Source organism: Pristiophorus japonicus, chromosome 12 (genome assembly GCF_044704955.1).
Source record: "Pristiophorus japonicus isolate sPriJap1 chromosome 12, sPriJap1.hap1, whole genome shotgun sequence".
In the NCBI taxonomy this organism is placed as follows: Eukaryota; Metazoa; Chordata; class Chondrichthyes; family Pristiophoridae; genus Pristiophorus; species Pristiophorus japonicus.
This window is the reverse complement of record NC_091988.1, coordinates 169,044,477-169,060,472: the sequence shown is the minus strand read 5'-3', so window position 1 is coordinate 169,060,472 and position 15,996 is coordinate 169,044,477. Positions and strand designations below refer to the sequence as shown.

The 15,996-nt window shown below is 45.7% G+C and overlaps 1 protein-coding gene across 3 annotated transcripts in view; it reads left to right on the top strand.

The window, feature by feature from the left end:
• Window positions 1-15,996, top strand: part of LOC139277545 (DEP domain-containing mTOR-interacting protein-like) — a 78,461-nt gene that overhangs the window by 42,272 nt on the left and 20,193 nt on the right. For 2 of the 3 annotated variants that reach the window (XM_070896130.1, XM_070896131.1), the window contains exons 7-8: window positions 5,819-5,889; window positions 9,888-9,992. In XM_070896130.1, coding sequence (XP_070752231.1) covers window positions 5,819-5,889; window positions 9,888-9,992 — 176 coding nt within the window. Of the gene's footprint in view, window positions 1-5,818; window positions 5,890-9,887; window positions 9,993-14,991; window positions 15,039-15,996 lie in introns of those variants that run through there. The other variant, XM_070896132.1, reaches the window with a different exon arrangement.

Below are 15,996 nucleotides of genomic sequence, written 5' to 3'. Positions count from 1 at the left end.
ATGACTACCCGGCTGCCCCATAGCAGGCAGTCAGCTTGGATGGAGAGCTCGTCCAATCGTCTGTGAAACGGCCTGACCTCCTCAGGGCACGCTCCGTATGCGGGCGCCCAATCCCCGGTCAGGACACATTTCTTTATCAGAGATAGAAGGGGATCTCTGTCGGTCCAGATTTTGATCTGGCGGGCTGTGATGGGGGAGCCTGCGGTGTCGAAAACCTCAACGGCCATGACCATCTCAGCACTTTGCTCTGACACCCCCTCGGTGGTCGCCAGTGGGAGCCTGCTGAGCGCCAGCGTGAGGGCCCACCGCTGTATGCAAGCTGACGCATTGGCATTGACAGCCTTGCTGTCGGACAACAGGGATGTTAACGATTTGTAGTCTGTTTCTAACTCGAACCTTCTGCTGAAAAGGTACTAGTGCATCTTTTTCACCCCATAGACACATGTGAGTGCTTCCTTTTCAACCATCCCATATCCCCGTTCTGCCTGGGAGAGCGACCTGGAGGCATAAGCCACAGGTTGGAGTTGGCCCTCATCATTACTCTGCTGCAACACGCACCCATAGGATGATGCATCACACGTTAAAACCAGTTTCTTACAGGGGTTGTACAAGGTCAACAGCTTGTTAGAACAAAGCAGATTCCATGCCCGATTGAAAGCCCGTTCTTGACAGTCCCCCCAAAAACCATTCACAGCCCATACGCAGGAGCACGTGCAGAGGCTCCAACAATGTGCTTAAGTTCGGCAGAAAGTTCCCGAAGTAATTCAATAGTCCCAGAAATGACCGCAACTCTGATGTGTTGCCGGGCCTGGGCGCACGACGGATTGCCTCCGTTTTGGATTCGGTAGGCCGGATCCCGTCTGCGGCAACCCTCCTGCCCAAAAACTCGACCTCTGGGGCCAAAAACACACACTTGGACTTCTTTAGTCGCAAGCCTACCCGGTCCAGTCGGCGTAGCACCTCCAGGTTGTGGAGGTGTTCCTTGGTGTCTCGACCCATGATTAGGATGTCATCTTGGAATACGATTGTTCCAGGGATGGATTTAAGCAAGTTTTCCATGTTCCTCTGGAAGATAGCGGCCATTGAACGAATGCTAAACGGACACCTGTTGTAAATGAATAGCCCCTTGTGCGTAGTGATGGTGGTCAGAAGCTTGGGTTCTTCAGCCAGTTCATGAGTCATGTAGGCCGAAGTGAGGTCCAACTTGGTGAACAGCTTGCCACTTGCCAGCGTGGCAAAAAGATCCTCCGCTCTCGGAAGCGGGTATTGGTCCTGTAGTGACACTCGGTTGATGGTGGCCTTGTAGTCGCCACAAATCCTGACCGAGCCATCGGCTTTAAGGACAGGAACGAGGAGGCTTGCCCAGTTACTGAATTCAATGGTGAAATTATGCCCTCTCATAGTAGCCTGTCCAACTCACTCTCAATTCTCTCATGCATCACATACGGCACGGCTCTGGCTTTGTGGTGCACTGGTCTGGCGTCTGGAGTGATGCGTATCACTACTTTGGTGCCCTTAAAAGTCCCGACACCTGGTTGAAAAAGTGGCTCGAATTTCTGTAGGACCTGTGAGCATGAGCTTCGCTCCACAAATGAAATGGAGTGCTGCACATCCCCCATTTCCAGTTCATCTCGGCTAACCCGCTCCTCCCCAAGAGCGCAGGACCATTCCCCGGGACAATCCAGAGTGGCAGCCGGTTCTCCGAACCGTTGTGTGTGACCACCAAGTTTGCACTGCCTAGTAATGGGATGATCTCTCTGGTGTACGTCCGTAACTGCGTGTCAATGCGTTCCAGTTTGGGCCTGTTAGCTTTGAGTGGCCATAGTTTTTCAAATTGTTGGCCACTCATAAGTGACTGGCTGGCTCCTGTGTCCAGCTCCATGCGTACTGGGATGCCATTTAATAGAACTTTCATCATCATAGGTGGTGTTTTGGTGTACGAGCTGTGGACGTCTGCCACATGAACCCGCTGGACTGCAGCGTCCATAGCTTTGTCGCAAGCATCACCCTGCCTTGCAGACCCCTCGTCTGATTCCTCTGCCTCATAAACTAGCCTGGCTACGGGCTTTCTGCACATTCTGGCCAGATGTCCACTGAAGTTACAGTTTCTGAAGATAAATTGTTGAAACCTACAGGTTTTCACAGCATGTCTGCCACCGCACCTCCAGCATGAGCTGAGATCGTTGTGAACAAAGAAACTATTAACAGGCATTCCTCTCTGATTGTCTCTTTGATTACTCCTGAGCACTCTGTTGCTGAGTGTCAATGGTCCCATCTCGGGACGCATTGTCCCTTGTGATGGCGTGAATTGCCGATACCCCTGCCATTGGCCCACCCTAGAGTCTGTTGCTGCCTGGGCGGTGTCAAATTGCCCTTGCCTGCCTGCGGGTTCTGAATCTCGTTTACAATGTTAACTCCCTGGTCCATCGTCACGTTGGAACCAGGGCTGCGCGCGTAAATTATCTTGGTCTCCTCTTCCCCTGCCATGAAGGTCTGAGCTATCAATGTTGCCCTTTCCAAAGTCAAGTCCTTGGTCTCAATAAGCTTCCTGAAAATCCCAGCATGACCAATGCCCTCAATGAAGAAATCCCTTCACATCTCCCCCCCCCCCCCCCCCCTGCAGGTGTCTGTGAACTTAGAGGCTGGCCAAATGCCGAAGGTCCGCAACGAAGTCCAATATGCTTTGTCCCTCCCGATGCCAGTGTGTGTAGAACCGGTGCCAGGCCATGTGTATACTTCTCGCCGGTTTGAGATGCTTACCGATCAGAGTGCTGAGCTCTTCAAAAGACTTGTCCGTCGGCTTCTCGGGTGCGAGCAGGTCTTTCATCAGTGCATACATCTTGGATCCACAACTGGTCAGTAGATGCGCCTTCTGCTTGCCAGCCGCTTCCTCTCCCAGCCAGTCCTTCGTGACAAAGCTCTGCTGGAGCCTCTCAACGAAATCGGCCCAGTCCTCACCAACACAGTACCGTTCCTCTGTGCTACCGGTGGCCATCCTCGTGGTTCGCTGATTCCCGTTTCCCATCGCCAAATGTGGTGTCCTTACACCTTACTATAGAATCACACGAGGCATGTACTGCAGACAAAGTCACTACGTGATCTGAACCTTTATTCCTAGGACCAAAAAGTGCTGATCCTACATGGGACCTCCCTTTATATACCTGGATGACCAGGTGAGGAGTGTCTCCCACAAGTTCGTCCCCTGTGGTCAAGGTGTGCATTACTCAGGTGTATACAGTGTACAGTGTTGTTACATAAAGGTTACAGTTATGTGAAGGTTACAAACATGACAGAAACTTTGGTGTTCCAACTACTTTATAAATTCATGGGCCCGATAATTATGGGAAGGGGGGGGACCAATGCGGGGTGTTTGAAACCGCCAAGGAACCCAGCAAGGCTGGAGAAGCGGTGATTGTGTTGAACTTTATGGCAGGACCTCGCAACATTTTTTTAGTTGCATTTCCTGACTGGCCTCCGACCAAATGGACAACTTGGCCGGCTGGGAGGGTACACCAGAGAAAGCTGCCGCTGGGGAACCTTGGGGATGTTCCCTGACAATTGGGACTGGGGGGAGGGGCCACAATTGGGGGGGGGGGGTGGCGGTGGGGCAGGGTGGTGGTGGGAGGAAAGAGAACCCGCGATCGGGTGGGGAGGTGACTGGTGATCGGGGCCAACAAATAGTGCACAAGGTACTTACCTTGTCGAGCCGGCAGCTCCTGCCTCCCCTTCACTTCCGGGTTTGCTGACCCCTGGGAAATCCCTGCAGCAACAGTCAATTTTTAATTGGGTGCCCAATTGCACCGTGGGAGCCCAATTTAAATATGTTAATTAATGGTCCTGCCTCTCCACGACAGAACAATCAAACACTCTGATATCCACCTCCGTAAAACAGGCAGTATGCGTGGCGTGTTGGAATCGTGTTCCCCATATATATATCTTTAAAAATCCTCCCCCCACCCCCCCACCCCCACCCCCACCCCCACCACCCTGCCACCCATCGTGTGAGGATTAATGTCAAGACTATTGTGTTTGAAAAATACATTTGCGATTAGAGATCCAAGATTCAAGTGTGGAGTTTTACTCCTCTTGTCATTATGTAGAAGTGGTAACTGCAAAGCTTTGCACATTTGAAGATTTTTCTTGTTTTGGCACCTTTGTGATCATTTCTAATCTTAAAGGTCAATGTCATTTATTTTGCATCCAGGTATCCTGCTCTTACAGGCCCGTATTAATCTAGTCTGAGCTGTGTGCGCTGTCAAAATAGTGTTATTCCTTCACTGATTGTTTAGACCATCCACTGTTGTGAAATGTTTCACGGGTATTAATTAACCATAAGGTTTCAAAAACTTTCTATTTTGTATAAAAATAAAGTTGCAACCAGTCATGTTTTACTCATTAATGAGGCTCTGTATGCTGTTCTGAGAGCTGTGTCGTAGGCTATTGCCATAAATAGTTAATTATTAGACAGCCCTGTCCTTGTTCTTGTCTCCCACCTACCAGCTCTGCTTGGCATGCTGCAAGTTGTAATCTGATCACAGGTCTTTGAGATTTAGTGTGTATCATAAAACTAGATCTTTAGTGGAGCGTACATCCCATTAAATAACAAAGATTTTGAGTTGAATTGATTTAATGTAATACAAAGGCAATTAACAAAAAGAGTCAAGTTAAATAATTCAGAGATACACAGAGGTATTTTTTGTAATTGTTTTGGAAGTGACTTGTTTTAATAGATAACAGAAAAAAAAGAGCATTTCAATAATTGTTCAATTTATATCTGGGCACTGAACCGCAAGGATTTTTCGGTGGGGAAATTGTGCCGTCAAAGGCTGATCAGGAGCTAGTAAGTATGCTAATTCAGGAAAACTAGGTCATGAACTGGTTTTACTAAGCTCCAGGCTAGAAAAAAGCTCATCACTAAGTTTCTGGCACTCCTTCTACATCAGAAAGTTGTGGGTTCAAGCCCCACTCCAAGATCCGAGTACATGCTCCAGGCTGACACTTCATTACAGTATTGAGCGAGTAATGTTTGTTGGAGTTGCTACCCTTTAAATCAAATGCTAAACCAAGATGCTGGGGGTAATTTTTAACTTGGGCCCAAAATGGGCGTGTAATCAGTGATGTGTTTACGGCACCCGCACAAAGCCACCATTTTCATGTTCGGGCCTAATTTGAATTTAACCTGTGAGTTGCAGGTACCAAATGGCCATTTCCCTGCAGCTTGCCAGTTTTAGAAAGCTGAAAATTGGCCAGCCTCAGCATGGACCCAGCTGGCAGATTGGGTTTGTTTGAGGCGGGAGAGCCAATCCTGCTCCTCTTGGTCTCACAAAAATCCCCACCAAAAATTACCCAGGCCATTTATGGAGCAGTGCTGGTTAGACTACTCAATGTCTGGTACGACTGAGTCTAGCCTGAACGGTGCACGCTTTGCCCATTTTTACTTTAAAATGGCCATCGGTGTCCTACAGCTGGTGTGGGACCCCGGTTTGCACATTTAAACAACTTCCATCCTGTATTGGGCAGGTGTGCTGAGCACCCATTTAAAGGCCTGCCTGAAAGTTGAATCATTCAGGCCTTGGGCCTTCAAAGGGGTTTACTTCTGCCGACCGCCTGTTTTTCAGGCGAGTTAAAAATCAGGCCCCCCCACCTGCTTAGTTGTGAAATTTGTCCAAATAAGTCACAGCATTCCAAGATAATTAATTGTGTTAAGAACTTTGAAATGCTATGAGAAAAATGGGGGTTTCTCATGGTAAGTCATTTTTATTGGTTTTAAAATGTTAACATACTGTGTGCAAACACTTAATGGTGCTTAATGTTGTAGTGTTGAAGAGACCAGTAACTAATGAAGAACTCCTGTCACCTGGAGCACCTTTCTTAAAGAAAACATTAACAGTAAGTGCATTCCTCGAAGGTCTAATCAGTTACTACAGTAACAGTGGAGCTGTGGTACAGGCTAAATGGAAGTTTTAAACTGATTAACGTGAAATACTATCATGGGAGAGTTGCATGCTTATCTCAAATTATATGAAATTTTGTGTAAGATCTAATGTTATCATTGTGCAGAAGCATTTCTGTTAACTGCAGTGTAAATCACTGGGCCTGAAATCTCAGAGATCAGCAATCCCAGCACTCCAGCTTGGTTAGTGCCTGCTGGTGATCTGTGCTGCTTGAGAATGTGGGATCAGGAGGTCAACTAATTCGAATTCCACCTCTCTCGAGTACATTTGCCACTAGGTGTACATCGTGGATGCCCATTTTCTCCCAAAGGCGGGACAATTTATCCATCTGGTGTCAGTCCTGGAGGGTGGTGGGGGGAATACGCTGGATACCAGGTTCCCCTCCCCACCCTGGAAACAGTTGACATCCATTTTATAAAGAGGCCATGAAAAGTTATTAGATGCACAATCTTTGGAGTTCAGGCTGCATCCCAGGCCTGGACCCATAAGGCCCAATTCAGCCACTTGAACAGCTGGTGCACTAACTTTCACAGGGCATACCAGCTGCCGATCCCGCCCATGACAAGGGAGAGATTGTGAATGTGAGCACTCCTACCATTGGAAGTTCCTGCCTTGTCCTAACCGCCCTGATGCTGTAGCCTTGCAACGAATAGGTGGATCCTCTGACCTACAAGGTCTCGATGTCAGGCGGGACCCAGCATATTTTCTAGCACTTCTGCTTCACTCCTGCTGGAGTTGTGGCAGCAGTGCACCAAAGAGCCAAGAATTTTCTCAGAAAATCACAAGCAACCAGCTGGGAGTGAGGAATCTGAAAAGCACTCTATAAAGAAAGCATGAAAGTATTTTGTTAAATCTTTAATTGGTTTATGTGGTAGTGGCTACGTGTTTTAGGCTTTTTTTTGCACATTTTAAACTTGTCATTTATATTACTTTGCAGAAAATAATGTTTAAATTATCAGGCCACATGGTGGCACTGAAAGAGGAAGGTACTCTGATTTAGTCAATAAAACACAGCAGCCCTGTAATAAGGACATGGGATAATAGTGTACAAATGCTTAACACGGGTATCTAAAATTCCTCTCTCTCATAATTTAGTGGAAGAATTAACATGCTTAAAATAAATTAATTAATGGCTTCGGTGAAATAGCGAAGGGAGGAATTTCAGAGGAATGTGTTAAGTGTTCTTACGTTAGTAACTCTCAGCATAATTTCAGAGGCTAATTAAAACATTTTTAGACCAGAGTTTTAGTCCATGGTAACATCAACAAGTTCATGGAAATTGCTGCATTCCTGAGATATACAGTGACTTTCAGCTCAGACACTACAATACTGAAATAAACGCTAATATTATAGTGATAAAGATTCTTATCCAACGAGAATAGCTTTAGTACTGTAATATTAACACTATGCAACAATAGAGCCGACAACACAATTTTACATAAAAATTAACCCTTCACCTGTTTTTGTCAGGTGACCTCTTTTTACCTCCAATTCTCTCTTTCCTCGTCATTCCTAACTTTTTAAAAAACTTTAACTTGGATTTTTTAATAAACTTTACACCAACATAATCTTTCTATTTTCCTAAATTTCAAATCTCTTACTTGCCTGTGTTTTTAAGCCTCCCTCCGTCCTTTTGGGCTCCAAACGCAATGTGGTCCACCCAATCTAAAGGCAAAAGGGACCGTGGAGTTGAGGTAGCAGATCAGCCATGAGCTTGTTGTCTAGCAGAGCAGACTGGAAGGGTCAAATAGCTTGCTCCAGCTCCTATTTCTTAAAAGCCTAAAGATCAACAGGGTTATGTTGCTGCTACATTTTTCATCAAAAGTAAGAAGGGAAGCATGCAGCTACAGTGTAGCAGTGCCTGGCCGAGCAAGAAGCGTTTGATTTCAAGTTACTTTCATGTACTTCAAAACAAACGACCCCCCCGCCCCCCCCCACCCATGGTTAGCAGTGATCGATTAGATTGCTAGAAAGGACACTACACCATGAGAACCAACCAATTCTCTGGAAAAGGCTACTGCGCATTCAGTTTTATACCAACATAAATTAGCGGACCAAGAATATAACATTTTAGAAAGGAAGTTCAAACCCAGTTTTGATAATTATTGACCGTGGTTTTTAATATTCAATACCACTTGAACTATTTTATTTAAGAATGAGCATAAACCTGTAACAGAAATGCCTGGCTGTGTTGCAGTTCAGCTGAACTGAGTGGTCAAACTAAACATTTTCACATTGATAAGTTCGCTTAACTCCACTTTTCCTGCAACAAATAACGATTGCTCTGAAGGGGTCCTCATTGTATATTTAAAGAATACTTTTGTTGCTGCAGCATCGCCCCGTTGATTTTTAGGTATTTGAATAGTCAGCATCAAATGTAATGCAGATTTTACTGTTCTAAAGTTTTATATCTTTCATCTGGTTCTGTTACATTTTGGGGTGAATCCTCTGCCAGAAATGTTAATTTTATTTCTTTTCATTTATAAGGTCAACAAAAAGTTGAAACTAGGAGAAAGGACTATGTGTTAAAAGTGGGTGTACCTGATTTCCTTCAGCTCAATGGAGGAGGCTGTGAGCCAAATACCTTGTGTGAGCTGTGCTAATATTGACAAAGGTTTTTTAATATGAACTACATCAATTGATCAAGAAACAATACAATATAAAGCCTTTTTACTGGCACCAACATTTCAATCTGTGCTTTCAGACAAGAATATTTTGGACTGCAATTGCAAAAATAAAGACATTTTGCTCATTCCTAAATGTTTTTGTTTTACCTGCTCAGTTCGGACATCTGTCTGACTTGTATAACTGCTGAATAAGTAGTGTGTTTTTGATAGTTAAATATTGTTGTGTCATTGGTGTGACCTTCAAGCTTCTCGTCTGAAAGCTGAGTCTTTACCAATAATGCTCCAGCTCTTAACTACACTCAGTATAGTATCGTTACAATCTTTGACCTACTCAGCTTTCACATTCTTTCCGCCTCCCTAGATCACTGAGATGCATAATATCTTTCAACTGTGATTTTCTTTTGCTGAACTGCCATACAGTCAACTGAAAATATTGGCCTAGCTCCCTCTATCCCTACCATGTATATTTCAGCAAATTGAATTTTCCATTACATGCTTTTCCAATTGTCGTACAGCATCTGCACAAATTTATTTGTCGTCAAATCTTATTAATACATTTCAACAGCTCTCAATATTTTACACTTGATATCAGGAGCATTTCATATCTAGCACCCAATCTTTGACCTGGAGAACAAAAAAGCATTTTGTTAGACAGGCACATTGTTAGCATCTGTGATAATTAGGGTTTTAATCTCTCCTCCGCATGTATTTTTTAAAATACATATTTATATAAGTGCAAACTTTGCAAGGTCCTGCCACTGACATGGAGGCCTAGAAATTGGGTCATGTGGCGCTCTATTTTCAGGCGCGACTCAGCTCCTAATTCCCCAAAATGGTGGGCATGGCACACACTTCTGACTGGATCCCTCACCGCCCGAGACCATCACTTACCTTTGAAATAGCTGTGACCCGAACTTCCTGTACTTACCTTGGAGCTCCTCCCACAGCACCATCGGAATGGCAATGAGGTGCGTGACAAAATATCCAGGCCTCATCGGACCTCACTATTTGTGCGCAGGTTAAGTTCACTGCGTGGGGGGGAGCACGCAAAAATGGAGCTCCCAAATCTCCAGCTGGGAGGCTCGATAAACATGAGTGCGCAGCACAGAATTCAGGCTACAACACTGCAGCCCTATCTTTGATCCATGCTCACATTGAGTGAGGCTCCATGTCTGTAGCAAGGCCTTTTTCATTCTACCCAATATAATGTGCAAGGTATTGTAGAAAATAAGCACCTTCCCCTTAAATGACGATAAAACGGTTATGATAATACAAAGTTATTTTTTTATATTTTGCTTGATTCCAGATTGTTGGTGATGCAGTGGGCTGGGGTTTTGTGGTGCGAGGAGGAAGACCATGTTACGTCCAGGCAGTGGACCCAGGTGGACCAGCTGCAGCAGCTGGAATAAAGGTAATGTTTTAGATTGAAGAAATCTGCTGTAAAAAAAAAAACATGTATTTTGACTCCTTAAGGAATTGGGTGGTGCATGGGTTAGACACCAAACTTTCACCTCTGATCAGGATTAAAATCCAGCGCACATTAACGGGATGCAATTCTCTGTCTGATGGCTGTAATGATCCTACATGAAATGAGTTTGGGCTGTCTCAATCCAGGCCCTCGAGGGCATGGGCCTACTTCATAAGGCTGTCCCTAATCACAGGATGTATGAGAAATGGAGAAAATATCAAACTGGTGCAGTAGGAGGCATATCTTCTGAGGTTAGGGCTGAGGCTTGTTCTTGGAGCAGAGTGGAGGAAGTCTTGCTCTGAACCTAGCTGTAATATAGCTGACCTGGATCCTGCAGGTTGCTTCAAAACCAGGTAAGTTTCCAGTTTTCGCAGATTTTTGTGGGGCTAGCCTGGTGCCAACCTGTGTGCTCGTTTTCCCCCCTCCTTCCCTACCTGTGCAATTGCCTGCCCCCTATTAACATTAAGCTTCCAGCTTGGATCCTGGAGGACACATTGGATTTCCCACCACCGACCATCTTGTTGCTGCCACCCCATCTAAAAGCCCATTCCATGCCATTTTTATAATGTAGATAAGGTGATAGTTAGACATATAAGCCTAGATTGCCCATGCGCTGTAATGCCAGCAGTGCATCATGACATGGATGGACCCTGACCTGACATTGTTTCCGGGGTCAAGATAATTTAAATAACATTGGCGGGCATCCACCAAGGAGCCCATCTGAGAGTGACTGTGCCAGGCCTTGGAGACCACCCACAGCGTAGCATTTCTGGCAGCTGAAAGGGGGCAGAAATCTTTCCAATCGGGGTTGAAAAGTTTAATTAATTGCCCCACCACCCAGAGCAGAGGTGTCCTTTGCACCAGCATTGCGAAGGCACAAAATGGCGAGAGCTGCTCGAGTTGTGCGTGGAAGCCGGTGTAACTGGAGTGAAATATCTTGCCCATATTATCTACTTCCCATAGCATTGCTAACAGTGAGTCAGAGCTTATGCTGCTGTGGGTGGGTGGGGGGCGGGGCAGGGGGAGCATTTGAATGGGTTACAAAACTCTACCGAAAGAATTTGGAAAGAAGTTTTTTTGGAGATTGTGAAGTGAGTTGTTTTTGATTTATTCCTGAAAAATAGTGAAAGCTATGCAGTGAAAGGCTGCAAGGTTGATCATTAGTGTCAGAGAACTGAATTACGAGGACAGGTTAGAAAACCTTCATTCTTCATCCTTGAAGGGACAAATGAGATATATAACACACTAAATCGCAACTGCTGACACTAGGACATGGGTGCAAACCAGTAAACAGCAAGTTCAGGACTGATGTTAGGAAGCATCTTTTCCACACAAAGTGATAAACACATTGTTATCTATTAATGCTTGGGGGTCACCAGACACCAGAGGGCGCTGCGGTCGGAGGTCATCGGGCTGTACGCATGCGGCATGTGTGCTTGGTCACCTGTATATAAGGGTCTTTGTCACGCTGGCACTTTTGGGCTGGAATAAAGATGGATCAGGTTGCACCTGAGTGAGTTTATAGTAACCAGTCTCTTGATTCATTACAATTGGCAATGAGGTAATTTAAGAACCTTCACATGCACAATGGGCACTGTTGGAATCCTGGAGAGATTCGTGGAGGGCAAAGATAGTGCGGATTTTGACGACCGCCTGGATCAGTATTTTGTGGCCAATGGCATGGGGGCAGAGGCCTACGCAATTAAGCGCAGGGCAGTTCTCCTCACCGTTTGTGGTCCGAAAATTTACGGCCTCTTGAAGAATCTTCTCTCGCCTGTACGTCCGGTGGCAAAAGGGTACGAGGAATTGTGTACGTTGGTGGGTAACCATCTGAAGCCAAAAGAGGGGATCATCATATCACGCTACCATTTCTACACGCATGTTCATGCTGAGGGCCAGGACGTGTCGGGATTTGTCGCCGACCTGCAACGTCTTGCTGAGCCGTGTAAGTTCGGGAACATGCTGGAACACATGCTGTGTGATGCCTTCATGATGGGCATCAGTCACGATGCGATCCTCAGGAAGCTGTTGGCTGCAGAGACACTGGATTCGAAAAAGGCCATCGCGACTGCCCAGGCATGCATGACGATGGATGATAATTTGAGGCAGATATCATCGACTAGTCGGAGTTCCACGGCAAGTACTGTAAACAAGATGGCGTCGTCTTCGGGCAGAGCTGCTTACGCGAAATCTGCCGCTGCTCAGAGCTCGATCCAGATTTGATCCTGTTGGCATTGTGGGGGCAATCATCAGCCTCCTCAGAGTCAGTTTAGGCAATACTCATGCAATGGATGTTCGAAAATGGGGCACCTTCACAGGATGTGTCCACAATGGAGCAAGCGTGGTGTGGCTCACCATGTGGTTGATGAGGACCAGTTCAGTGATGGCCCGGATACACAACCCGAGGAGGAAGTGAATGGACTGTATTTGTTCCTGAGCAAGAGCCAGCCGATAGTCGTTAATGTGAAACTGAATGGCATGCCTGTATCAATGGAGCTGGACACGGGTGCAAGCCAGTTGATAATGAACCAAAGGACATTCGACAAGCTGTGGGACACTAAGGCTGCGATACCGAAGCTGAGTCCAGTCAATGCCAGGTTGCGTACTTATACTAAGGAACTCATACCGGTGCTCAGCAGTGCAGCAATCAAGATGTCATATGACGGTGTGGTTCACGAGCTACCATTATGGATCGTCCCAGGTAATGGTACAATGCTGATCGGTAGGAATTGGCTCGAGAAAATCAAGCTGAACTGGAATGATGTCAAGATGGTGTGCTCAAATATTGAAAAAGTTTCCTCCTTTGTTTGAACCAGGCATTGATAGTATTACGGGAGCCAAAGTGCAGATTTACTTGGACTCCAATGCAAGGCCTGTCTATCACAAAGCTCGGTCTGTTCTGTACATGATGAGAGGGAGAAGGTTGAAATTGAGCTTGACAGACTCCAGCGTGAAGGGATCATATCACTGGTCGAGTTTAACGAGTGGACTAGTCCCATTGTTCCTGTGTTGAAGAGTGATGGCACTGTCAGGATTTGTGGAGACTGCAAGGTTACGAATAACCAATTTTTGAAACCGGATCAGTATCCGTTACCGAAGGCTGACGACCTGTTCACCATGCTAGCTGGTGGAAAGTCGTTCACGAAACTGGATCTGATGTCGGCCTCGACACTTCGAAGAAACTCACCTACATCAACACCCATAAAGGACTCTTCGTCTACAACGGGTTTCCTTTTGGGATTTGTTCGGCTGCAGCCATATTTCAGAGGAATATGGAGAATTTACTGAAGTCCGTTCCTAGAACTGTTGTGTTTCAAGATGACATTCTGGTCACAGGATGAACTGCTGAACATCTGAACAATCTTGAAGTCCTACAGCATCTGGACAAAGTGGGACTCAGGCTGAAATGCTCGGTATGTATTCATGGCACCTGAAGTCGAATTCTTCGGGACGAAGATTGCTGCTGATGGCATCAGGCCCACTGATTCGAAAACCGAGGCCATCAAAAATGCACCCAGGCCTCAGAATGTGACAGAGCTGCATTCATTCCTTGGGCTACTCAACTACTTTGGTAATTTCTTACCCAGATTGAGCACTTTACTAGAGCCACTGCATGTGTTACTAAGAAAAGGTGACAACTGGGTTTGGGGTGTGTCTCAAGGTAGAACCTTTGAGAAATCCAAGAATCTGCTATGTTCAAACAAGTTGCTTGTTCATTATGATCCGTGTAAGCACCTTGTATTGGCTTGTGATGCTTCATCATATGGGGTTGGCTGCGTACTCCAACAAGCAAATGAATCGGGCAAGCTTACAACCTTTTGCGTATGCTTCGAGAAGTCTGTCTGAAGCGGAAAGAACTTGCAGTATGGTAAAGAAAGAAGCTTTGGCCTGTGTATGGGGTAAAAAAATGCACCAGTACCTGTTTGGTCTTCGTTTTGAACTAGAAACTGATCACAAGCCACTCATTTCATTGTTTGTGGAAAACAAAGGTATTAATACCAATGCACGTCCCGCATTCAGAGGTGGGTGCTGACATTGTCATCCATCATAGACCTGGTACTGAGAATTGTGCCAATGCACTAAGTCATCTGCCCTTACCCATAACTGAGATATAGATGCCTCAATCTGCAGATCTACTGTTAGTAATGGATGTTTTTGAGAGTGAAGGAATCCCTGTCACTGCTCAACAAGTTAGGATCTGGATCAGCCATAACTCTATTTTATCTGTTGTGAAATGGTGTGTACTCAGTGGTGATTGATCTGCCATACCTATGGAGATGCGTGAGGAGACCAAACATTACAACTGTTGCCAGGATGAGCTGTGCATTCAGTCAGACTGTTTATTGTGGGGTAATCGTGTAATCATGCCTTAGAAAGGTAGAGAAAAATTTGTACGTGAACTTCATAGCACTCATCCTGGTATTGTTGTGATGAAGTCCATTGCTAGGTCTCATGTATGGTGACCCGGAATTGACTGATCTGGAATCATGCGTGCATCAGTGCAATACTTGCATGCAGCTAAGTAAAGTACCAGCGGTCACTTTGGTCGTGGCCATCCAAACCATGGTCGAGGATCCACATTGATTTTGCGGGCCTGTTCCTAGGAAAGATGTTTTTTGTTGTAGTAGATGCATATTCTAAGTGTATAGTGTGTTATTATGTCATCCAGCACGTCTACAGCTACCATTGAGAGCCTTCGTATCATGTTTGCTACTCGTGGTTTTCCTGACATTGTTGTGAGCGACAACGGATCTTGCTTCACAAGTCTGGAGTTCCAGGAGTTCATGAAACTCAATGGCATCAGACATGTGAGATCAGCTCCATTCAAGCCTGCTTTTAATGGTCAAGCAGAGTGTGCCGTTGAAACGATCAAGCAAAGTATGAAACGTGTAACTTGGGGCTCACTGCAGAGACGGTTGTCATGTATATTGTTCAGTTACAGGTCAAGACCTCAAACGCTTACTGGGGTTCCTCCTGCTAACTACTGATGAAGAGAAATCTCAAGACCAAGTTTTCTCTTGTTCATCCTGATTATGAATGATCGTGTTGAAAATAGATATCAAAGTCAGCAATGGTGTCATGATCGTGTTGCCGTGTTGCCGTGTCACGTGACATCTCGGTCAACGATCCGGTTTATGGACTGAACTATGATCAAGGTCCAAAGTGGATGCCGGCACTGTTACAGCCAAGGGTATCAGTGTTTATTGTCGTGCTCAAGAATGGGTAAACATGCAGGAAACACCTTGACCAGGTTAAACTGTGGCACATGGATGAACTGGAACCGAGTGACGAAGATGCAGTCAGTGACCAACCAACCATTGTTCACTTATCAGAGGACTCTGCTAACATTATTGACTCTGAACCTTCAGTCTTTTGATGTGGTCATGACCACTCTCATCAGATCGGCTACTAAGCCCTCCGTCACAGCGGACTCCGAACGCTCGCCCAGAACCAAAGTTGAACTGAGACGATCGACTTGTGAGAGGAAAGCCCCAGACCATCTTAATTTGTAAAAAGATTGTTGTTAAGATTTTAAAAAGGGGATGTTATGTATTAATGCTTGGGAGTCACCAGACACCAGAGGGCACCGCGATCGGAGGTCATCGGGCTGTACGCATGTGGCATGTGTGCTTGGTCATCTGTATATAAGGGGTGCCTTTGTCACGCTGGCACTCTTCGGCTGGAATAAAGATGGATCAGGTTGCACCTGAGTGAGCTTACAGTAACCAGACTCTTAGATCATTCCATGTGTGTAATGGCTCTTCGGATAGGGTAGTGGAGGAAACAACTCTGGGGTTATTCAAAGCCCAGTTAGGTGTTGTGGGGGGTGGACATAAGTTTCTAGGGAGGTGATGAGCTAGATGGACTTAATGGTTCAATTCGTCTGTACTTGTCTTTCTAACATCTTCTATATCTTTCTATTCAGAGATAGATTTTGCTTAACACA